Source organism: Corythoichthys intestinalis, chromosome 13 (genome assembly GCF_030265065.1).
Source record: "Corythoichthys intestinalis isolate RoL2023-P3 chromosome 13, ASM3026506v1, whole genome shotgun sequence".
Taxonomy (NCBI): domain Eukaryota; kingdom Metazoa; phylum Chordata; class Actinopteri; order Syngnathiformes; family Syngnathidae; genus Corythoichthys; species Corythoichthys intestinalis.
The window spans coordinates 8,639,075-8,664,217 of record NC_080407.1 but is presented as its reverse complement, the minus strand read 5'-3'; the positions used below and the strand labels follow the sequence as shown (position 1 = coordinate 8,664,217).

The window sequence follows — 25,143 nt, the reverse complement described above, 5'->3', positions numbered from 1 at the left end:
TTATACGTCTTTTAAGTAGGGCTGTCAAAATTATGACGTTAACGAGCGGTAATTAATTTTTAAAATTAATCACGTTAAAATATTTGACGCAATTAATGCACATGCCCCGCTCAAACAGATTAAAATGAGAGCACAGTGCAATGTTTTTGGAGTTTTGTCGCCCTCTGCTGGTGCTTGGGTACGACTGATTTTATGGGCTTAAGCACCCATGAGCATTGTGTAATTATTGACATCAACAATGGCGGGCTACTACTTTATTTTTTGATTGAAAATTTTACAAATTTTATTAAACCGAAAACATTAAGAGGGGTTTTAGTATAAAATTTGTATAACTTTTACTAACATTTATCTTTTAAGAACTACACATCTTTCTATCCATGGATCACTTAAACAGAATGTTAATAATGTTAATGCCATCTTGTTGATTTATTGTTAGAAATAAACAAATACAGTACTTATGTACCGTATGTTGAATGTATATATCCATCTTGTGTCTTATCTTTCCATTCTAACAATAATTTACAGAAAAATATGGCATATTTTATTGATGGCTTGAATTGTGATTAATTACAATTAATTACGATTAAATAAAGTTTTAAGCAGTAATTAACTTGATTAAAAATGTTCATTGTTTGAAAGCCCTATTTTGAGTTTTTTTGGTGTTTTTTTTGGTAACACTTTATAATAACTATCCTTTTTACTACTTAATATATCATTAGTAAACTGTTGATAAATGATTTATTGTTGATTTGTGAAGTATTTGTTAACAGTTTGTTAAGCATTTACAGGGTGTTCCAATATGGTTGACCCCATTCTTAATGCCCATGCTAGTTGATGGATCTTAATAAAACTATATACACTTTATGTTGAAGGTCATAAGTTTTATTGGTTAAATATACAAAGAAAATTACAAATATTTGTTGGTTCTATGGCAGATTTTCATAAATGTGCAACATGAGCGCTGCCTGCAAAATGCCTTATCAAAATACCTTTTCTTTTCACGTGAACGGCATTTCTTAACCTGAAAAGATAGAAATGCCAAACGTTACACACAAAAACTTAAAACTTTCCCACACAAACTGTGTTTCAGGTTAAGAACACCCTGTAAATGCTTAACAAACTGTTGACAAATACTTCACAAGCAACAATAAGTCATTTATCAACAGTTTACTAATGATCTATTAACTATTAAAACGGATAGTTATTATAAAGCGTTACCGTTTTTTTTTCACAAAAGGCATGTCTGCGTTCTGATTCAATTTAGCTCCAAAGCACAAAGCTGAAAATCCATTTTGAAGCAATAAAACTGGGCAGTGGAGGGCAGTAGCGCATTTGGTAAGACCCGCAACCCAATTCAACGGCAACGAAGGGCTGGGCCGCACGGCTGGGGTGCCGGCGGAAGATGACCGAAAGGAGAACAACCTAGAAAACGCCCGGAAAGCCAGGCGCTGGACAACCGAGCAGAACGACTGGGACCACCAGTGCAGCGAACGATGCCGTTGAGTCCGTGCTGCTCGCCGAGCAGACCCCGCAGAGACTTAAAAAAATTAGGGGTGCACGATATCCATTTTTTGAAACCGATACCGAAATCGATAACTTCCTGCTCCTCAAGGCCGATACCGATACGATAGCCGATAATATACAGTATATATCATTTTTCAATGTATATTCACCTGCGTTTTTGAACACCTGTAGTTCAAAAATACTAGTGGTTGATTCAGCTTAGATTCGCCTTAGACCGAACCAGAATTTTCATGATGACATGAACATTATTATAATGAACAAAACAAAGACAGTAACAAAACTTTGCATACTGGAAAAACAGGATAGGAAACAAACGCACAAATCCCAATCCGACACCGTGCCAAAAATACTATTAATAGGGCCGATAATATATTATGTTATCGGATTTATTGGGATGACGTCATAATTACTATTAATTATCGTGCACCTCTAATTATTATATTGAACAAAACAAAGACTGTAACAAAACTTTGCATACTGGAAAAACAGGAATGGAACCAAACGCACAAATTCCAATCCGACACCGTGCCAAAAATATTATTAATAGGGCCGATAATATATTATGCTATCGGATTTATTGGGATGACGTCATAATTCCTATTATCGGACCGATAATTATCGTGCACCTCTAAAAATATCCATCTTTATGAGACAGGTGGCAATGAGGGAAAAGTTTACCCGGCTGTCACAGCCACAACAGCGTCATCTCTCAGTTAGTTATGTGTAAATAAATTATTACTTTGCTATCAAAAGCTCTATTTGTCTTGTTTTTTATGTTATTTTGTAAAAGGAAAACATTATTCAGATGTTTGGGATGTAACTTAAGCAAAAAATAGCTGTGTTAAAGTCAAAGTTATGTTTGAAATGTATGCTTTCACAAAAAGCTCAGTTTCTCTGTTTTTTCATCAGAATTTGGAAAATTGCTCAAACTAAGCTATTTTCTAATGCTGATTTCTAAAGAATGGAAGAAGTTATGAACTTACTTTTTTCCTGCTGATAGAAGAGAGTCTAATCTTTCTTTTGGTGGGTTCCATGTTTATATAGCAATAGAACAGAATTTTCTGTAGGCCTTGCAAAATCAGTCAAAATCCAGTAAAACGGCCGGGAGCGAAGGGGGTTGCACCGGTGAAAATGGCTGGGAGTGAATGAGTTAATAATGCTCGTTTGGTTTAATTTCAGATATCGTTCAGATGCACATCGAGACGTTAGATGCGGTCCACCGTGAGAGCAAACGACTGCCGCCCATCCAAAAGGTAACCAATTCCTATTTTTACGTCCCGCTGGAGAAATTCCACGCAGAGCCGGCCCGGCCAGCCCCGTCTTCCCTCTCCACCATTCCTACCGCTCAGACCCGCGGTGTCGCGCAAGGTAGGTGTGTGACTCGCAAAGACCACTGAGCAAAGCATGCTGGGTGACGATTTCTCTCCCTGGTGTGTACAGAGCTAACGTGCGTGCCTTCATTTGGAAGGGTGCTGTCGGATGGTGTGATGGAGAGGGATGTGGGCTAAGCTGTGTGGAAAACAAATTTATGTTTAAAAAACAAAAGGTTTAATCATTGAAAAAAACTAAATATAACACTTATTTGATCAAATGGAATCTTTCAATAGTGGTTGTTATTTTTTGACTCGACCTTACTCATGTGCATGGTTGCAAAGCATGAAGATGTAATGTGACGGTGTTCTGCTTCAACGTCATTAATCCCCTTGGCTATCTTGCTCTTTTCCGATTCGCTTCACCCAGCCCAAGCTGCTGAGACCGACCCTTTTGGCAGGCGAGGAGCTGGTGATGGACGGCATGCGCGTTTACCTCGTCCCGGACGGACGCGAGGAAGCCACGGGGACGATGGGAGGCCAGCCACTACTGCCCGCGGAGGGAGCCATTTTCCTCACGACCTACCGACTCATCTTCAAGGGCACACCCACCGACCCACTAGGTGAGAGACGGCACGTGCAGTGTTTGAAAATTGATGTCGAATTGAACACAAAGCACATAACTTTCTTTATCCTTTCTGCAGTGGGCGAGCAGGTGGTGACTCGGTCCTTCCCAATCGCGTCATTGACCAAGGAGAAGAGGATATCTGTCAGTTTACCCATGGAGCAGTTTGTTCAGGATGGGCTACAATTACGGTCTTGCACCTTTCAGGTGACCAGACGTCAAATTAGAACATATTGACATTTAACCTGCTGGAGGATTTACTGTAGCTGTATTTTTCTTGTTTTTTTGTATGTATCATTTATTATTTTATAATTTTGTCATTTATTAACAGATATAAATTTTTTTCTAGGCTATGCATAGTGACATTTCTCATGTTAAATGCAATACTTTAATGCCATCTAGTGGCGACCTTGTGCCAAGCACTTATGGTCTTCTATGATTAGGGCCCGAGCACCAAACCAAACATGAAATCGGATATTATGGATTGAATGTGAAATTTATATCGATTTACAGGGTGCATATCTGAGACATTGGCACCAAGGGAGTTAGTTTGATCTTCCTCAAAATTGGTGAGACTCTTCATGAGACACATGAGATCTAAAGTTCTGAAAATGGTGGGTTTTCATTCATGGGCCTGAACTGGGCGGGGTGCTAAAGTCGGGAAGGAGTTTGGGAAACACGCCGTTTCAGTAAATGACTCTGATGCAAGGTTCAGTCTTTTCAAATCTGGCATGTTTGAGATGTATCCCAGCCTAAACACCACTGCATTGAAATATCACCCAGGGATAAAAATCATTTGACTTCAAACCTGCATCAGGGGAGTCCTACGACATGTTCAAGCGCCTGAGAAAAAATATTTAGGTTTGGTTGAAGCAGAGGAGTCCAAACAGGAAAGTGAAAATGACAGTTGCCATTTTGTCTCACCACAAATTTTTTGAACAGTCATAACTTGGGAGATATACATCATATCTGCACCAAACTTCATGTGCTTTACTGTACACTGAGGGGTCCTGTAGGGGCATTTTACATATACATGTCCAGTTCCTTTCAGGTTGTTCAGTCTAGTTACAAGACCTGTTTTAATACTACTAAATTTTAAGGCTCATGTCCACATGTCACCCATGACGACCCTCTGTTTGCCATTAAAAGAAAGCAGATTTCTTCAGTGACTTAGGCAGCTTCTAGAGCCACGGAATTTGGCAAACTTGGTCAAATTGGCCCAATTAGAAGATTCAATTTGGTTTTGAATATAGGTGTGGCTGCACAGCTCAGTAGCGCCTCCATTTTTGTAGTACCCTCTTCAATAGAGGTTTTTCTTACCTAGGTTTGTGAAAGTATTTCTCATCTCAGGATATACAAAAAAATCTCTGCCAGTCATGCCCACAACACAAAAACACGTTCCACACCATTGTGGATTCGCTTTATTGAACTCATTTACGACTGTTGTCGTCAATGGGAGCAAATGAGTGACGATACATAGAATACTCGACTTTTGACGTGTGTTATGTCCATTTGCAGCTGATGAAAATCGTGTTCGACGAAGAAGTGGCGGCAGACCTGGCGGAAGTTTTCAGAAAACACATGCACAAACTACGCTACCCCCAGCACGTGCAGGGAACGTTCGCCTTCACCGTCGGTCAGAGCGGCAAGCTAATAGTAGAGCACAAGGCTAAGGATAAGAACCAGTCGCTCAAGTATGTAAATGGTAAACTCGTTAATGACCGAATAGAATTTGAAGACGTCCTTGTTTCCATTAGGACACTTTCCAAAAACTTGGTCAAGACTGCCAAGAGGACCATCAACCGGCAATACGTGACCAAGAAGAAATACTCTCCGCCTACGTGGGAGAACAGGAGCAGCTTTCAGTCCGAGTTGGACGAGGATGAAATTTCAGGTATGCCGATATTCAAACTACTTTAGTCGTCTTGAATAGTGGTATTCTGGTTTTTTTTTTGAGTGGGATTTCTTTGGCGCGCCGCGCAGCCTGAACCACTTGACTGATCGGCACCGTTCGAGTTTCGACACATCTGGAATTTTTGCGCAACGCAGGGAATTTTTCAAACGGCTCCGAAAAATTTTCTGTTGCGCCGCAATCGGCAATTTTCTGGGGGGGGGGGGGGGGGGGGGGGGGGACAATTTCAAAATGTATCTAGTCCTACAATTTTTGGACCAAATTACATAATTTAGGTACCAAAAATTCCGGGACGGTCAGGGGCATAAAAGTTGTATCCAGAATTTGGAAAAAATTTACAGTTCCCCGGAAATTTGACAAAAACTTGCCCATTCATTTTTAATGAGAAAAAAAAGTTTCAAAATGTATGTAGTCCTACAATTTTTGACCAAATTACATAATTTAGTTATCAAAAATTCCGGGACGGTGAGGAGCATAAAAAGTTGTATCCAGAATTTGGAAAAAAATTTATGGTTCCCCGGAAATTTGACAAAAACTTGCCCATTCATTTTTAATGAGGAAAAAAAAGTTTCAAAATGTATGTAGTCCTACAATTTTTGACCAAATTACATAATTTAGGTATAAAAAATTCTGGGACGGTGAGGGGCATTAAAGTTATATCCAGAATTTGGAAAAAATTTATGGTTCCCCGGAAATTTGACAAAAACTTGCCCATTCATTTTTAATGAGGAAAAAAAAGTTTCAAAATGTATCTAGTCCTACTATTTTTGACCAAATTACATAATTTAGGTATAAAAAATTCTGGGACGGTGAGGGGCATTAAAGTTATATCCAGAATTTGGAAAAAATTTATGGTTCCCCGGAAATTTGACAAAAACTTGCCCATTCATTTTTAATGAGGAAAAAAAAGTTTCAAAATATATCTAGTCCTACAATTTTTTGACCAAATTGCATAATTTAGGTATCAAAAATTCCGGGATGGTCAGGGGCATAAAAGTTGTATCCAGAATTTGGAAAAAATTTACAGTTCCTCGGAAATTTGACAAAAACTTGCCCATTCATTTTTAATGAGAAAAAAAAAGTTTCAAAATGTATCTAGTCCTACAATTTCTGAACAAATCACACAATTTGGGCATCAAAAATTCCAGGACGGTGAAGGGCATAGAAGTTACAGAGAGAATTTTTGGGAAAAAATGTACAGTTTCCCAGAAATTTGGCAAAAACTTGCCCTTTTGTTTTTAATGGGAAACAAAAGTTTCAAAATGTATCTAGTCCTTCAATTTTTTACCAAATCACACAATTTGGGCATAAAAAATTCCGGGACAGTGAGGGGCATAAAAGTTATGTACAGAATTTGAATAAAATTTATGGTTCCCCGGAAATTTGCCAAAAACTTGCCCATTCATTTTTAATGGGAAATGTCCCATTCACTTTCAATGGGATTTCCACTAGAATTTGCATTGCATTGTTGCCATTGACGGCCATGTATGTCAAATCTATTGATGTTAATGTACTTGGATTCCATTGATGCATCTGTGAGTCATTGACATCCAATTTTTTTCCTATTCATTGTCAATTGCAAAAAAAAAAAATGTCCCCAAATCAACAGGAAGTGACCTGATATTGTTCCCGAAATGTCCCCAAGCCAACCTGGGCGGGGTTAAGATCTGTATCACCAGAGAGCAAAGACGCAGAGTAATTTCTCCAGAAATTGCAATTTCTAGTTACATTTTGTAAATTCCTGGTTAATGTGTTCACAGTCTCTGAGGAGGTGGATCAGAGCTCCCTTACGCTTTCCTCAACTATCCGCTCTTCGGACAGACAAACAATGAGCAACGTGGTTGAGCGAGCGTGCTGCCGAGATTACCAGCGAATGGGCTTGGGCACGCTTAGTAACAGCTTGACCCGCTCCAAGAACGAGCCTTTCCGAATTTCCACGGTCAACCGCATGTACACGGTGTGCAGGAGGTGAGCGATGGGGCTCGGACGCGTGACTGTAGCGTCCCTGTTTCAAATCATATGTACTGTGGGGCAAATAAGTATTTAGTCAACCACTAATTGTGCAAGTTCTCCCACTTGAAAATATTAGAGAGGCCTGTAATTGTCAAAATGGGTAAACCTAAACCATGAGAGACAGAATGTGGAAAAAAAAACAGAAAATCACATTGTTTGATTTTTAAAGAATTTATTTGCAAATCATGGTGGAAAATAAGTATTTGGTCAATACCAAAATTTCATCTCAATACTTTGTTATGTACCCTTTGTTGGCAATAACAGAGGCCAAACGTTTTCTGTAGCTTTTCACACACTGTTGCTGGTATTTTGGCCCATTCCTCCATGCAGATCTCCTCTAGAGCAGTGATGTTTTGGGGCTGTCGTTGGGCAACACGGACTTTCAACTCCCTCCACAGATTTTTTCTGGGGTTGAGACTGGCTAGGCCACTCCAGGACCTGGAAATGCTTCTTACAAAGCCACTCGTTTGTTGCCCTGGCTGTGTATTTGGGATCATCATGCTGAAAGACCCAGCCACATCTCATCTTCAATGCCCTTGCTGATGGAAGGACATTTTCACTCAAAATCTCTTAATACATGACCCCATTCATTCTTTCCTTTACACAGATTAGTCGTCCTGGTCCCTTTGCAGAAAAACAGCCCCAAAGCATGATGTTTCCACCCCCATGCTTCACAGTGGGTATGGTGTCCTTCGCATGCAATTCAGTATTCTTTCTGACCCAGTTTAGGAAGTGGTACAAGCACATAGTTTTCACTGGGTATAGGGAAAAGGAAGGGGTTCAATTATAGGGGGTTTTCACATATCTGTTATGGGCTAAGTCCCGTTTATTTTTGTTTATCTTGCATCTTATATATATGGTTATTTAGTGTATTTCTTTGTTAATATGAGGACTAGTTACATAGGGCGGATAGATATAATTAAGGAATAGAAATTGGGGGTAGGTTTTAATAAGCAAATGCTTCATCTTATTCCTTTTTGGACACAATGAATAATTCTGATCTTGTTTATTCTTATCATTATTATTATTGTCTTAACTATTGTTGCTGTAATCCCGAGAATATCATTGGTTCTGATTTTTAAAATTTTGTTTTTCGTTTGTTTTGTTTGTCTATTTTAATTTTTTTCTCATGTCCAAATAAAGCATTCATTCATTCATTTCTCCTCCAAACACGACAACCTGTTTCTAGCAAAAAGTTCTATTTTGGTTTCATCTGACCATAAGACATTCTCCCAGTCCTCTTCTGGATCATCCAAATGCTCTCTAGCAAACGCAGACGGGCGTGGACGTGTACTTTCTTCAGCAGGGGGACACGTCTGGAAGTGCAGGATTTGAGTCCCTGGCGGCGCATTGTGTTACTGATAGTAGCCTTGGTTACTGTGGTCCCAGCTCTCTGTAGGTCATTCACTAGGTCCCCCGTGTGGTTCTGGGATTTTTGCTCACCGTTCTTATCATTTTGACGCCACGGGTGAGATCTTGCATGGAGCCCCAGATCGAGGGAGATTTTCAGTGGTCTTGTATGTCTTCCATTTTCTAATAATTGCTCCCACAGTTGATTTCTTTACACCAAGCGTTTCACCTATTGCAGATTCAGTCTTCCCAGCCTGGTGCAGGTCTACAATTTTGTCTCTGGTGTTCTTCGACAGCTCTTTGGTCTTGGCCATTGTTGGGTCTAAAACACGTTCTTTAACTTAGTTATTTACCCAAGGCAAGCTGACAAAAGGCAGGGCATAAAGTGAGACAGAGTCAGAGAGTTGACGTTTTTCAACAGGTTGGGAGAGCCAGGAGACAGAATTCCGCGACCAATGTCTCATCGAAGTCTCTCTCTGAACTCCCCCACGCTGCTAACTTTTATTGAGGGCTTGTTGCTGGGCAGAATACAGTTACAACACTGTTGTCCAACGTGGCAGGTTCGGTCGGGCAAGTTCCTTATTCTAGTCATTGATTGAACAGTCACACTCTTGATTGAATTAACAGTCACACTCTTGAGCGGGCAAGATATCTTTGTTTTGAACACACATTTGAACTCAAAGTACTGTAGCTTGGTGGAAAAGTACTGAGACGTTGTGTGATGAATCAATATATGTGTGTGTATCTGTTTATCAGCAGAATGTGAGCAATTGCCGGTAATAAAAATATAAGCACATGATTATGGGCTAAAACTGTATTCTTCATAATAGCTTGGGAGTGCGCGTATAATAGCTGTGGGAGAGCAAACTGGCACAATATATTTGGCACACAAAAACAAGCTTATCTTACAGCCATAGTGGAGTTTGGAGTGTGACTGAATGAGGGTGTGGACAGGTGTCTTTTATACCAATAATGAGTTAAAACAGGTGCCATTAATGCAGGGAACGAGTGGATCCTCGTTAGATCTCGTTAGAAGAAGTTAGACCTCTTTGACAGCCAGAAATCTTGCTGGTTTGTAGGTGACCAAATACTGTTTTTCCACTTTAAATTGGAAATTCTTTAAAAATCAGAACAATGTGATTTTCTGTTTTTTTTCCCCGCACATTGTCTCTCATGGTTGAGGTTTACCCATGTTGACAATTACAGGCCTCTCTAATCTTTTCAAGTAGGAGAACTTGCACAATTGGTGGGTGACTAAATACTTATTTGCCCAACGGTATGTTTTTTTCGCAGCTATCCGGGCCTGCTCATTGTGCCGCAAAGCATCCCGGATTCAACCATCCAGAGAATTTGCCGCTGCTACCGGCAGAACCGCTTTCCTGTGGTTTGCTGGCGGAATTCGCGAACTAAGGCTGTCCTTTTGCGATCGGCCGGCCTCCACGCAAAAGGGGTAGTGGGCTTTTTTAAGTCTCCCAACGCCCCGACTTCAGGTAATCGTGCTTCTTCCCGTCAATGGCGGCCGGTGTTGTCACGGATTACTTAAAAAAGTAATTTAATTACTGATTACTGATTACTTCAAAAAAGTAATCTAGTTACTTTACTGATTACTTTATTATCAAAGTTACTTTAAAAGTAACTTATCAGTTACTTTTTACCAATTTTTCTCCTTTTGCTGCCTCAACATAAAAATAACAAACATTTCATCACGTGTAATTGAGTTTTTCACATAAGGCTTAATCTTTGCGTTAGCGGGGGTTTAATTAGTCGATGGAGTTGATTTCAACCACCATTGACTCGCCCTAACTTAGCCATCCTGGAGCCTTAAAACTAACAAATAACTGACAAACTGCACGAAATTTGTTTAAATAAAGTCCAACGACTGATTAAATCCCCACTAACTCCAAGATGGAGCCCAATGTAAAAAATTCTGAACTTCCCCTTTGAAATAAAGACCTAGCCATTAAAATGCTGTCTATAAAAGTTGTAAAGCAATAAAACAACAAAAATTTATGAAATGAACAAAAATCCTGCAACGTACAGTTTTCATAATTGTCAAAATCATTTTTCGAACAGACCATGTGACTAGTACCTTGAGACTATCCTTTGCTTTGCTTAGCCAAAACTACACCAGAGGAGGCAACATGGATATTTAGAATTTCTTTAAACCTAAGCTTTCAAACGCTACCAACAACAACTTGAACAGCTGATTGAATTCGAACAGTATCAAGATGTGTGTGTGTGTGTGTCTATATATATATATATATATATATATATATATATATATATATATATATATATATATATATATATATATATATATACAGTGTATATATATACTGTACAGTATTGGCCAAAAGTTTGGAGACACCTCAAAGGTGGATAATTTGAAGAATGTAGAATACAAACTTTTTTTTGCCATTCCACATGTTCGTTCATAGTTTTGATGTCTTCAGTGAGAATTTACAATAGCAGTGAAAATATTTAAAACGCAAAAATTATGAAGTGTGTCCAAACTTTTCACTTTCGTTTTAGTCTTCAACATGCTTCTCCCCCCCAGTCCCACAAATGTAAAACTCCGCCTACGATTACAAACTCTTAACTATAAAATGTACATAATTACACATATTATAAAGGCTAGTTGCTGGCTGTCTCGTCACCTGTCGTCTTGTTTTGAGTTTTTTTCGCGACGCGATGTGCTGTAATTCCAAGTGCTTCCTTGTTGAATTGGATGTCGAGTATATAGCGGTCGACAGTCCATCTGAGCCAGCGCAGAGTTTGCAACGCACGGAGATATTTTTGTCATCTTTACTGGACGGATATGTGAAGTAATGGCTGTATCTCCAGTGAGCAAATGCAGCCGTTTGTTGTATCTCTTCGGCTCCTTTACTGTTAGCATCCTGATAGCTAGCAGGCTATGTGGCAGACGGCGCGCATACAGCATGGTACTGCACGTGACCCGTTTTTTTCCGATGAGAAAACGTGAGATGTGATGTCACTCCCAAACTCAAATGCGGTATTTTCTATTCAAATGCTCTTCGTACATGACTATAGTATTCTTCATTATACATACAGTATGAGGCAAAAACAAAATAGTAATGCACAGTTACTGAGGAAACTAACTTTAATAAGATTACTGGTTTGGAAAAACTAACGCGTTAGATTGCTCGTTACTGAAAGAAAGTAATCAGATTACAGACAACACTGATATCGGCCAATGAGCAAATAACTTTATCCGCCGTACGTTCGCATGTGCAGTGCCCTCCCAGGCGGACTCCACCAGTCTGGAGCAGGAGAAATACCTGCAAGCCATTATCAGCTCTATGCCGTCTTACAACGAGAGCAGTGGCAGGAACACGCTCAGCGGCTTCACCTCCACGCACATGAGCGCTTCAGGTGAGCGACGCTGTCGTCCAGTCTCCTAGCCGCCCAAAACTGACCGTGGCTTTTATTGACAGACTCGTCGGATAAACTGCGGCAGCCAAAGATCGGCGCTCTGATGAAGCAAGTGATGGGCGCCAAGGAAGACGTGCCTGGAACTTTCAACAGAGGAGGTGAGAAGAGTTCTTTTGAAAGAAACTGCTAAGAATTCTATTGGAATTAGCGATTTGGATTTGGGGTGTTAATCCAGCCTTAGTGTGCACCACGAGGAAGCTCAAATGGTCTTTTTTGCCTGTCATTTGACCTCAGCGCTTGGTCAAAGGGCCAAAGTCATCTCCCTCTCTCAGCCCAAAATGTCTGTCAAGGCCAGGAACTCTACTAGAGGTACAGTAGCCCACGTCAATACGACCCCGCCTTCAAACTAATCAAATCTCTTTAACAGAACCGCCCGTGTGTCTGGCATCATCAATGGTAGTGTTGTGTATCTCCAAACTAATGGTTTCTCTTTACTGTTCGTGTCAAATCTGAATCCTGATGTCTTTGTGTGCACGCGCATGCTGCCACCGCAGCTCTACTGTCCAGTCGTTATTTGACTTTTGATTCTTCTGTTTGTCCAAGAATTGCATCGTGTAGCAAAATGGTTTTCGGGTAGTTCTCAAATCACGTGTTTAGCAGCATGGCTTTTAGGTTGACGGGCGTCAAACTGCGTGCCTGACTGAAAATCAAAGGATACCTCATTAGAGAGGAAAATATGCTATTTCCTTGTTATGATACCAATTTTGTGTGTGTGTGGCAGGAAAATGGGGGAGTATCCGAGGCAGCGGGCGTCTAAGCGCCTATAATCCGGATGTGGGGACGCGTCTGGCGGGGAAAGAGTCGCCACAGCCCAACGGTGGGCCCAGCGAGGCGCTGTTTCTACGTCAGCACAGGGCCTACCTCTATATCATTGGGGACAAAGCCCAGCTCAAGGTGAAACACCTGGCCTCTGTATAGAAGCAACAATTTTACTTACTTGGACTTTGTATTTAGGGCGGGAAGCAGGACTCATTCCAGCAATGGGAGGTAGTGCCCATTGAGGTATGCGACGTGCGGCAAGTGAAAAACAGCTTCAAGAAGCTGATGAAGGCCTGTGTGCCCAGCTCCACGGTCTCGGACAGTTCCAACTTCTTGCGCTACCTGGAAGAGTCTGAATGGATGGCGCTGGTTCGTAACTGTAATCATAGACTTTATAACCTATTGACATGTGTTTTCCGAAATTTCCAGGTTCGCGGCGAATCAGGAACAGGCGCACTTTTGCAAAATAGACTATGTTTATTGATTAGAAAATGCAGAATAAATAAGATTTATTGATTATAATCCCACAAGAGCGAGCAAACAGGTATCAACAAATGTCAACGATGACGCTAGATTTGAGTTTGTCAACCCCAGAATCCCAGCGTTACCGTTACAGCAAAACGAAATGTCCCTTAGCAATGAAAATCGCTTACCGTGACAAATGAGCGGGGAGCCAACACACTCCGGTAAGGCGGCGAAGGAACAAAGCCAGGGGATCCGTACGTGACCCGCTGGCGGACTTCCTTCGCCGCCTTACCGGAGTGTGTTGGCTCCCCGCTCATTTGTCACCAAACCAAAACAGGCACCCACCTTAGCCATATAGGAGTCTCCATGAGCAGCGGCATCAAAAAATTCAAAGTTGTTCCCTTATAAAACTCAGATTATTTTATATGTAAGTATAACACAACTTAAAATGGCTATAAAAGTCTCAGATTTTACACTAGATGCACAAAAATCACCAAATGCAGAGAGAATCACCTATATTTTCAGGATCAACAACAATATTTAACATATTCAAGTTTTTGACCGAAATAGGAACTTTTTTTTTTTTTTTCAACAGCTAATATATCACTCAATTTAACAGAAACTAAATACTTGAGGAAAACATGCAGAATCAATTATAAATAATATGTAAATAGATTATTAATAAATTATATATCCAATCATAACTTATTGTAGAATAGAATAGCCCTTTATTATCATTATACACTATATACTATTAGTGAATGAGGCTAGTGGCCGCCTGGCATAAACAGAGCTTTTCTGGTGAAAATTCTTGTGAATAAATGCTTAAATCCCAAAATTCTTCATAGATATGGACGTAAAACAGTCTCGATTCTTGTTTAAAACTAAAGAAACCATGCAGTTAGCGTTTATTTTACTTATATTGACTAAGTACAATGCTACTATATTAGCGAATGAGGCCAGCGGCTACCTGCCGTAACAGGAGGTTTTGTGGTGAAAATTCTTGTGAATAAATGCTTAAATCCCCAAATTCTTTATAGATATGGACGTAAAACAGTCTCGATTCTCGGTTAAAAGCAAACAAACCGAGCAGTTAGCGTTTATTTTACATATATTGACAAAGTACAATGCTACTATGTTAGCGAATGAGGCTAGCGGCCACCTGGCATAACATGAGGTTTTATGGCGAAAATTATTGTGAATAAATGCTTAAATCCCCGAATTCTTCATAGACATGGACGTAAAACATTCTCGATTTTGTGGTTAAAAGCAAAGAAACCATGCAGTGAGCGTTTATTTTACGTATATTGACAAAGTACAATGCTACTATGTTGGTGGCCACCTGGCGTAACAGGAGGTTTTGTGGCGAAAATTCTCGTGAATAAATGCTTTAATCCCCGAATTCTTTATAGATATAGACTTAAAGCAGTCTCAATTCTTGGTTAAAAGCAAAGAAACCGTGCAGTTAGCGTTTATTTTACGTATATTGACAAAGTACAATGCTACTATGTTAGCGAAAGAGGTTAGCGGCCGTCCGACGTAACCAAAGCTTTTGTGGCGAAAATTCTTGTGAACAAATGCTTAAATCCCAGAATTCTTTATAGATATGGACGTAAAACAGTCTTGATTCTTGGTTAAAAGCAAAAAAACCATGCAGTGAGCGTTTACTTTACGTACTGTATATTGACGTACAATGCTACTTTGTTAAGGAATGAGGCTAGCGGCCGCCTGGCGTAAAAGGAGCTTTTCTGGCGAAGGTTCTTGTAAATAAATGCTTAAATCCCCGAATTCTTCATAGATATGGCGTAAAACAGTCTCGATTTTGTGGTTAAAAGCAAAGAAACCATGCAGTGAGCGTTTATTTTACGTATATTTACAAAGTACAATGCTACTATGTTAGCGAATGAGGCTAGCGGCCACCTGGCATAACATGAGGTTTTATGGCGAAAATTATTGTGAATAAATGCTTAAATCCCGGAATTCTTTATAGATATGGACGTAAAACAGTCTGGATTTTGTGGTTAAAAGCAAAGAAACCGTGCAGTTAGCGTTTATTTTACGTATATTGACGTAGTACAATGCTACTGTGTTAGCGAATGAGTAGCGGCCGCCTGACGTAAAAAGCTTTTCTGGTGAAAATTGTGAATAAATGCTTCATAGATATGTACGTAAAACAGTCTTGATTTTTGGTTAAAAAAAAGAAACCGTGCAGTTAGCGTTTATTTTACGTATATTGACAAAGTGCAAAGTATAACACCATTTACCATTACTAAGTTAGGGAATGAGGCTAGCAGCCGCCTGGGGTAAAAGGACTTTTCTGGCGAAGGTTCTTGTAAATAAATGCTTAAATCCCCGAATCCGACATAGATATGGACGTAAAACAGTCTTGATTCTTGCTTAAAACCAAAGAAACCGTGCAGTTAGCATTTATTTTACTTATATTGACTAAGTACAATGCTACTATGTTAGCGAATGAGGCTAGCAGCCGCCTGGCATAAAAGGAGCTTTTGTGGCAAAAATTCTTGTGAATAAATGCTTAACTCCCCGAATTCTTCATAGATATGGACGTAAAACGGTCTCGATTCTTGGTTAAAACCAAAGAATTCGTGCAGTTAGCGTTTAATTTACGTATATTGACAAAGTACAATGCTACTATGTTAGCGAATGAGGCTAGCGGCCGCCTGGCGCAAACAGCTTTTGTGGCGAAAATTCTTGAGAATAAATGATTAAATCCCTGAATTCTTTATAGATATGGACTTAAAACAGTCTCGATTCTTGCATTAAAGCAAAGAAACCGTGCAGTTAGCGTTTATTTTACGGATATTGACAAAGTACAATGCTACTATGTTAGCGAAAGAGGCAAGGGGCCACCTGGCGTAACAGGAGGTTTTGTGGCGAAAATTCTTGTGAATGAATGCTAAAATCCCTGAATCCTTTATAGATATGAACGTAAAACAGTCTCGATTCGGAAACAGTCTCGAAAACAGTCAGTTAGGAAAATTAGCCGCCTCCATGTGTAAACCAAGGAGAAAATTCCTGCGAATAAATGTTTTAATCACGCATGCATGGTACGAAAAATACCTTGAATCCTTGAACAAATCACTCCTGAGACAATCCTTCCTGTTTGTATGCGGTACAGCTTTTGTAGTTAAATCCAATCGTAAGTAAATCCAAGATTAAATCAGACACGAGCGTGTGCTGTCTTCGGCTATTACTAAATCAGCTCGGCCCCCTCTGATAAGGCGTCGCGCAAAGAATGACGAAGTGACAAGTCAATAGTAATGAAGTCTATGCTTTAATACTGGTGGAACCTTAGATATTTTTTTAAATGCATTTTTTACGTCACTTACCACAAATGTGTTCGCGTGCGTAGCTGCACAGGGTGCTGCAGGTATCAGTACTTGTGGTGGAGCTGCTGGACACGGGATCATCCGTCATGGTCAGCTTGGAGGACGGCTGGGATGTCACCACCCAGGTTTGGAGATCTTGTAACAAACATGCTCACGTGTTAGGTACGAGCTTACATGTGACACGGCGTTGTGTGTACAGGTGGTGTCCTTGGTGCAGCTACTGTCCGACCCTTACTACCGGACATTCGATGGCTTCCGGCTGCTGGTGGAGAAGGAGTGGCTGTCGTTCGGACACAGGTTTAGCCACCGTGGCGCGCAGACGCTAAGCAGCCAGAGCAGCGGGTTCACACCTGTCTTTCTGCAGTTCCTCGACTGTGTGCATCAAGTCCGTATTCCGTACACTTCTCCGATACACGTGTAATCGAAGAATGAATTTCCTTGACGCCAACATGCTTTTGGTTCCCATATTACTCAGATCCACCTGCAGTTCCCCATGGAGTTTGAGTTCAGCCAGTACTACCTGAAGTTCTTAGCCTATCACTACGTGTCCCATCGCTTCCGCACCTTCCTTCTGGACTCGGACTACGAGCGTATTGAACTGGGTACTGTCATCTCATCAATCACGGCGATATTATTGTTATTTATTTATTATTTTTTTTACTTAACTTCAATGGTGCCTGCAGGAGTTCTTTATGAGGAGAAAGGCGAGAGGAGAAGTACTCAAGTGTGCAAGTCTGTGTGGGACTACATTGACCGACTCAACAAGAAAACGCCGGTTTTCTTCAACTATATGTTCGCGCCAGAGGATGACGAGGTTAGCACAAGTTTTCAACAATTACAGTCCCTGACAAGTCTTGTTGCTTCTCCATTTTGTAGAAACAATTGCTAATAACCTGACTTTTAATCATTCAATTGGTTTCAGAAATGGCTCATCTGAAAGCTAAGACCCTCCCAAATGATGTTGAATGTACAAAAATATATTTGTTTCACTGAAAAAAGATCTTTTAATGAAGACATAAAGGTCAAATTTTGGCAAGACAAAAGTTTTGTCGCCTACAGAAAGTAGTGTGAAAATTGAATAAAACATTACACGTTACATAATATAAGCGAATTAAGTAGTGGTGCTGTGAGATCCAAATTTAATATTTTGTTTGACTTCCATGGGCTTCGGGAAGGATTCATACAATTTATTGATGAAGTCATTAGGGAACATCAAAGAAAGCAGTCTTGCATGCCTCCCAGAGTTCATCAACATTCTTGGGTTTCGTCTTCCGTGCTTCCTCTTTCATCCTACCCCAGACATGCTCAATGATGTTCGTGTCTGGTGACTGGGCTGGCCAGTCCTGGAGGATCTTGATCTTTTTCCACTGCAGCAGAGCTCCACAAGACCTGGTCACCTGAAGTCACTGTGTCAACCAGAACAGTCTGCCGAATTCTGTCTAGAAATGGACTCCATGGTCGAATCAGTGCCGAGAAACCAGCGTTAAACAAAAGACAATTAAAAAACCGTGTGGCACTTGCCAAGGCCCTTAGCCTGTCAAAAGGATGGACGCTGGCAAGGTGGATTTTTCAGATGAATCTTCCATTGAATTTCACCACAGTCGGCGCAAATATTGCAGGAGACCTACTGGAGTCCTCATGGATCCGAGATTCACTCAGAAAACAGTGAAGTTTGCTGGCGGCAAAATTATGTTCTGGGGTTACATCCAGTATGGGGTGTGCGAGAGATCTGCAGGGTGGAAGGCAACATAAATAGTCTGAAATATCAACAAATCTTAGCTGCTTCTTATATTCCTAACCATAAAAAGGGACAATTCTGCAGCAGGATGGTGCTCCATCGCATCCTTCAATCTCTACCTCAAAGTTCCTCAAGGCAATGAAGATCAAGATCCTCCAGGACTGGCCAGCCCAGTCACCAGACACGAACATCATTGAGCATGTCTGGGATAGGATGAAAGAGGAAGCATGGAAGACGAAACCCAATAATGTTGATGAACTCTAAGAGGCATGCAAGACTGCTTTCTTTTATGTTCCTGATGACTTCATCAATAAACTGTATGAATCCTTGCCGAACCGTATGGAAGTCATACAAAATAATAAATTTGGATCTCACAGCACCACTACTTAATTCGCTTATGGTATGTAAGATATTTTTGTATTTGAAGTACATTTTTTGTTCAATTTTCACATTACTTTTTGTAGGCGACAAAACTTTAGTCTTGCCAAAATTTGACCTTTATGTCTTCATTAAATGATAAATATTTTTTTCAGTGAAACATTTATTTTTGGACATTCAACATCATTTGGGAGGGTCTTTGCTTTCATATGAGCCATTTCTGAAACCAATTGAATAATTAAAAGTCAGGTTATTATTAATTGTTTCTACAAAATGGATAAGCGACAAGACTTTTGTTCGGGACTGTACATGTCCTGTATGCATGTTATGTTCAACATCTTGTTCTGGTGAGCGCAGGTGCTCCGGCCGTACACCTTCATCTCCAATTTAAAAGTGTGGGACTATTACACGGAGGAGACGCTCTCAGAAGGGCCGTCGTACGACTGGGAGCTGCGGGGTCGTCCGGAGCGGGCGGCGTCGGACGAGGCGACGGACAAGCCCGACAGCAGCGCGCCAAAGTCGCGGCGACGCTCCGTGTGGCCGTGCTACGACAGCCTGAGCAAGACGGTGCCCGACGCCATCACCAAGCTGCTGCAGGACATGCAGGCGCTGGAGGGTGAGCTCGGTCAGGCGTCGGAGAAGTGGAAGGACACTTGGGATAAAATTAAGGCCAATCAGAGGAATGAGACGAAACTGGAGAGCAAGGTAAGACTAAAACTTGTTTTTTCACTTTTACAGTGTATCACAAAAGTGAGTACACCCCTCGCATTTCTGCAGATATTTAAGTATATCTTTTCATGGGACAACACTGACAAAATGACACTTTGACACATTAAAAAATAGTCTGTGTGCAGCCTATATAATAGAGTTAATTTATTTTCCCCTCAAAATAACTCAAAATATAGCCATTAATATCTAAACCCCTGGTAGCAAATGTGAGTACACCCCTTAGAGACTACGTATATCCCTAAATGTCCAAATTGAGTACTGCTTGTCATTTTCCCTCCGAAATGTCATGTGTCTTGTTACAGGAGTGCTGTCAGCATGGCTGCAGAGATTGAAGAAGTGGGGGGTCAGCCTGTTAGTGCTCAGACCATACGCCGCACTCTACATCAAATTTGTGTGCATGGCTGTCACCCCAGGAGGAAGCCTCTTCTGAAGACGGTACACAAGAAAGCCCGCAAACAGTTTGCTGAAGACATGTCAACAAAGCACATGGATTACAGGAACAATGTCCTATGGTCTGATGAGACGGGCGGGTTTTCCTGTGTACCGTCTTCAGAAGAGCCTTCCTCCTGGGGTGACAGCCGTGCACACCAATTTGATGTAGAGTGCGGGAAATGGTCTGTGCACTAACAGGCTGACCTGCCACCTCGTCAATCTCTGCAGCAATGCTGACAGCACTCCTGTAATGAGTCACATGATATTTTGGAGGGAAAATGACAAGCAGTACTCAATTTGGACATTTAGGGATGTAGTTTCTGAGGGGTTTACTCAGTTTTGTTGCCAGGGGTTTGGATATTAATGGCTTTATTTTGAGTTATTTTGAGGGGAAAATAAATGAACTCTATTATATAAGCTGCACACAGGCTACTTTTCATTGTGTAAAAGTGTCATTTTGTCAGTGTTGTCCCATGAAAAGATATACCTAAATATCTGCAGAAATTCGAGGGGTGTACTCATTTTTTGGGATACACTGTAAACTGTATTCACCAACACCAGTTTTTTGGGTGCTTTTCCCGCAGTCGTCATTCTCCAGCTCGCTCCTCATGTCCTCCAACCTGAGCCACCAGCGGCGTTCGCAAGGCGTCTACCTACAGGAGAGCAGTGTGGGTTCCTCGATCAACTTAGCCCTGGACTGCGAGGCCAGCGCCACCTCCACACCGGTGGCGGGCCGGCCGAGCACCAGTACGCTTTACAGCCAATTCCAGAGCACCGAGAGCGAGAACAGGTACATGTGTCATAGGGGTGTGACAAAATATCGAAATGGTGATATATTGTGATACTTTGCATCTCAAAAGGTTATCGATATGCTCCTACCAAGAATCGAGATTTTGTTTTAAAAAGGTGTCAATGTTTAAAAAAAAAAATTTTTTTTTTAAATGAAGATTTACCCACAGCCAACTCCCCAGTGCCTTTGCCTGACATGCAGCCCCATATCATCAAGGACTGAGGGAATTTCGATGTCTTCTTTAGGCAATCATCTTTGTAAATCTCACTGGAACAGCATCAAACAAAAGTTCCCAGCAGGGCCGAAAACCAAAAGTGTTTTTTGCCATGTGGAAAGTTTTTTGTCATGTGGCATTTTTTTTGCCATGTGACGAAATGTTTTTGCCATGTGGCGAAATGTTTTTGCCATGTGGTGAAAATTTTTTGCCATGTAGCAAAATATTTTTGCTATGTGGCATTTTTTTTTGCCATGTGGCAAAAAATGTTTGCCATGTGGCATTTTTTTTGCCATATGGCAAAACTTTTTTTGCAATGTGGCAAAATGTTTTTGCCATGTGGCAAAACTTTTTCGCCATGTGGCAAAAAATTTTTGCCATGTGGCAAAACCTTTTCGCCATGTGGCATTTTTTTTGCCATGTGGCAAAATGTTTTTGCCATGTGGCAATTTTTTTGCCATGTGGCAAAATGTTTTTGCCATGTGGCAAAATGTTTTTGCCATGTGGCATTTTTTTTTTGCCATGTGGCGAAATGTTTTTGCCATGTGGTGAAAATTTTGTGCCATGTAACAAAATTTTTTTGCCATGTGGCATTTTTTTGCCATGTGGCAAAATGTTTTTGCCATCTGGCATTTTTTTTTTTGCCATGTGGCATTTTTTTCCCCATGTGGCAAAATGTTTTTGCCATGTGGCGAAATGTTTTTGCCATGTAGTTGAAAATTTTTTTGCCATGTGGCAAAATGTTTTTGCCATCTGGCATTTTTTTTTTTTGCCATGTGGCATTTTTTTTGCCATATGGCAAAACTTTTTTGCCATGTGGAATTTTTTTTGCCATGTGGCAAAATGTTTTTGCCATGTGGCATTTTTTTGCCATGTGACAAAACTTTTTTGCCACGTGGCATTTTTTTGCCATGTGACAAAACTTTTTTGCCATGTGGCAAAAATTTTTTGCCATGTGGCAAAACCTTTTCGCCATGTGGCAAAACTTTTTTGCCATGTGGCATTTTTTTTTGCCATGTGGCATTTTTTTTGCCATGTGGCAAAATGTTTTTGCCATTTGGCAATTTTTTTTTGCCATATGGCAAAACTTTTTTGCCATGTGGAATTTTTTTTGCCATGTGGCAAAATGTTTTTGCCATGTGGCAAAATGTTTTTGCCATGTGGCAAAATGTTTTTGCCATGTGGCAAAACTTTTTTGCCATGTGGCAAAATGTTTTTGCCATGTGGCAATTTTTTTTGCATTGTGGCAATTTTTTTTTTGCATTGTGGCATTTTTTTGCCATGTGGTGAAATGTTTTTGCCATGTGGTGAAATTTTTTTGCCATGTGGCATTTTTTTTACCATGTGGCAAAATTTTTTTGCCATCTGGCATTTTTTTTACCATGTGGCAAAATTTTTTTGCCATCTGGCATTTTTTTTACCATGTGGCAAAACTTTTTTGCCATCTGGCATTTTTTTTGCCATGTGGCAAAACTTTTTTGCCATCTGGCATTTTTTTCCCCATGTGGCAAAATGTTTTTGCCATGTGGCATTTTTTTTTTTGCCATGTGGCATTTTTTTTTGCCATGTGGCATTTTTTTTGCCATATGGCGAAATGTTTTTGCCATGTAGTTAAAAATTTTTTGCCATGTAGCAAAATTTTTTTGCCATGTGGCATTTTTTTTTGCCATGTGGCAAAATGTTTTTGCCATGTTGTGTTTTTTTTGCCATGTGGCAATTTTTTTTTTGCCATGTGGCAAAATATTTTTGCCATGTGGCATCACCTTGTCAAGAGTCAAGAATCTGCATTAAACAAGGTGATGATGCTGGAACTTTTGTTTTTGTGCTGTTCCAGTGAGACTTTAAATGGCCCAAAATTACCTAATTGCCTGGCATTGACTGCCACTGACAGCCATAGACGTTCAAATGGATTGGACGTCTACTAGTGATAAACTAATTCCAATTCACAGTCGAAGCTTGTTTTTCTGTTGATTAGTTGTTTGTAGAATATCCTAGAATGATTTCCTGAACAATGTATCGATACTCGTTGTATCGCCATATCGTCAGATCATCGTTATCGTGAGCTTTGTATCACAAATCGTATCGTATCGTGAGGTACCAAAAGGTTCCCACTCCTAATGTGTCATTTAATTTAGTTCGTGCCGGAACTGTCAGATGACATTGCTTTCTTGCTGTGTCGTTTTAGAAGCTTCGAAGGCATTTTATTCAAAAAAGGCGCTTTGCTGAAACCGTGGAAACCGCGATGGTTTGTGCTAGACAAGACAAAACATCAGGTAGGAACATTGCCGATTATAATGTTGTATTTTGTAGTAACGTTTTTTTTTTGTGTGTGTGTGTGTGTGTGTGTGTGTATCATGCAGCTGCGATACTACGAAAGCAGGCAGGACAAAGAGTGCAAAGGTGTCATCGAACTAGCCGACGTGGAGTCGGTCCTTCTTGGGACGCCTGCCATGGGAGCGCCCAAAAACATTGAGGAGAAAGCCTTCTTCGATGTGAGGGATTGTTTGTTACCTTATTAGCCGCCACTGACGTTGATAGCCGTCCAATCCATTTTGACTGACAGATTCTCCCAGTTCAAATGGATCGGACGTCTTATCGCCGTCATGAATTAATCACAAAGAAGCAATAGTTCCTCTTTAATGGTCTTTTAATATTAATTTCAGCTCAAGACCACTAAACGAGTGTACAACTTCTGCGCCCAAGACAGCCTCAATGCTCAGCTATGGATGGACAGTGTTCAAAGCTGCCTATCAGACGCCTAGACGCGGCCTGGACACTTGAACTGCTACATTTCAGTGTTTTTGCTAGAAAAAGAAGAAAACCAGGAAAAAAAAAATACAGCCGCAATCCAACCACACAGAGCCATCCCACGTCATGTGCGACGCACCCAGCATGAAGATTCTTCTCGACTCTCCTTCTTACTAACCCCTTGCCGTTTCCCGATTTAGCTTTGAAAAACTCCGGGGGAGGAATGACGGAGGAGCTGCCGGATCCCATTTTGGGACCACTCGAGTGGTCTCGTGACGGTTCATGAAGGATTTTTTTTTTTTTATCTTGGGCACCCACAATCTCCAGGATGATATACTGTGAAAAGCCCCATCAGGATCTCCTCTGAGAGTGTTTACAAAGTGGACAAAAGCTCCCCTCCTTTTACATTAACCACTAAACACAAACATTGGAAGGATGTCAAAGGAAACAAAACTCCAAGATGTGATGTTCATGAGACGAACACTCAAGAAATGGTTAAAAAACCTGAAATTCCCCATACAACAATGCATTGAAGTCCCTTAAATGTACATGTTTATCACCTGACCGTGAGCCCTTAAAGGCATCACACATGTCCGCTTATGTTCTTCCTTTGCACACCGACTTGTTAACAATCACTGTGTAAAATATTCTGCTGTTGTTGTTGTTGAACATGACATTTTTTTGGAAAATTGTAGATTTTTCTTTTTGGAGGGGGGCCGTTTTAACTCCTTTTTGTAAATACTACTCCAGATTTGTATGTAACGTTTATAGTAGTAATTTATTTAACTTCTCCCTTTATCAAATTTCCTCAAGCACCACTTTTAAAATCTAGGAATTCAATGTGCCATTGGTTTATTTCTGTATTAATGTGACTAATTCATTTTTTTTACTGTGCGAGTACCCCCCATGTTTTTTTAAGTTGTCCTTATTATGTCACCACAATTTACGCAAGAGTGGAAATGTGTTTGTGAAGGCCACTTTTTTTTAATGGCTGATTGGCTCAAACTGATAGGATACAGTTGAAATAAATGTCTGACACATAAAGCCCTAGGAGGCATTTTATTTTATTAGGGCCCGAGCACTAAGCATGCGACGGCCCTATTGTTTTGCAAAGGATTATTATTAGGGCCCGAGCACCAACATGGTGCGAAGGCCCTATTGTTATGCTAAGGATTATTATTATTATTTTTTCATGGCAAATGAAAACCGCCCATTTGGAGGTCTTAACATGCTCAAAAACTCACCAAAATTTACACAAACATGCAGATTGGCGAAAATTTCGATAATTTGGCAACGTTGTGAAAAAATAAGGAGTGTCCAACGATTACAATTTTTAATCGAGTTAATTACAGT

General features: G+C 40.5%; 1 protein-coding gene across 3 annotated transcripts in view; it reads left to right on the top strand.

The window, feature by feature from the left end:
* sbf1 (SET binding factor 1) overlaps nucleotides 1-24,202 on the top strand; it is a 94,490-nt gene extending 70,288 nt beyond the window's left edge. For 2 of the 3 annotated variants that reach the window (XM_057854341.1, XM_057854340.1), the window contains 21 exons: nucleotides 2,704-2,777; nucleotides 3,265-3,457; nucleotides 3,539-3,666; nucleotides 4,978-5,153; nucleotides 5,217-5,353; nucleotides 7,132-7,339; nucleotides 10,028-10,224; nucleotides 11,990-12,127; nucleotides 12,190-12,285; nucleotides 12,422-12,496; nucleotides 12,909-13,081; nucleotides 13,142-13,315; nucleotides 16,785-16,886; nucleotides 16,961-17,146; nucleotides 17,237-17,363; nucleotides 17,445-17,575; nucleotides 19,235-19,582; nucleotides 20,623-20,828; nucleotides 23,228-23,315; nucleotides 23,403-23,534; nucleotides 23,706-24,202. In XM_057854341.1, coding sequence (XP_057710324.1) covers nucleotides 2,704-2,777; nucleotides 3,265-3,457; nucleotides 3,539-3,666; nucleotides 4,978-5,153; nucleotides 5,217-5,353; nucleotides 7,132-7,339; nucleotides 10,028-10,224; nucleotides 11,990-12,127; nucleotides 12,190-12,285; nucleotides 12,422-12,496; nucleotides 12,909-13,081; nucleotides 13,142-13,315; nucleotides 16,785-16,886; nucleotides 16,961-17,146; nucleotides 17,237-17,363; nucleotides 17,445-17,575; nucleotides 19,235-19,582; nucleotides 20,623-20,828; nucleotides 23,228-23,315; nucleotides 23,403-23,534; nucleotides 23,706-23,804 — 3,188 coding nt within the window. In that variant the 3' untranslated portion in view covers nucleotides 23,805-24,202. The remainder of the gene's footprint in view (nucleotides 1-2,703; nucleotides 2,778-3,264; nucleotides 3,458-3,538; nucleotides 3,667-4,977; nucleotides 5,154-5,216; nucleotides 5,354-7,131; nucleotides 7,340-10,027; nucleotides 10,225-11,989; nucleotides 12,128-12,189; nucleotides 12,286-12,421; nucleotides 12,497-12,908; nucleotides 13,082-13,141; nucleotides 13,316-16,784; nucleotides 16,887-16,960; nucleotides 17,147-17,236; nucleotides 17,364-17,444; nucleotides 17,576-19,234; nucleotides 19,583-20,622; nucleotides 20,829-23,227; nucleotides 23,316-23,402; nucleotides 23,535-23,705) is intronic. The other variant, XM_057854342.1, reaches the window with a different exon arrangement.
* Nucleotides 24,203-25,143: the final 941 nt, after the last annotated feature.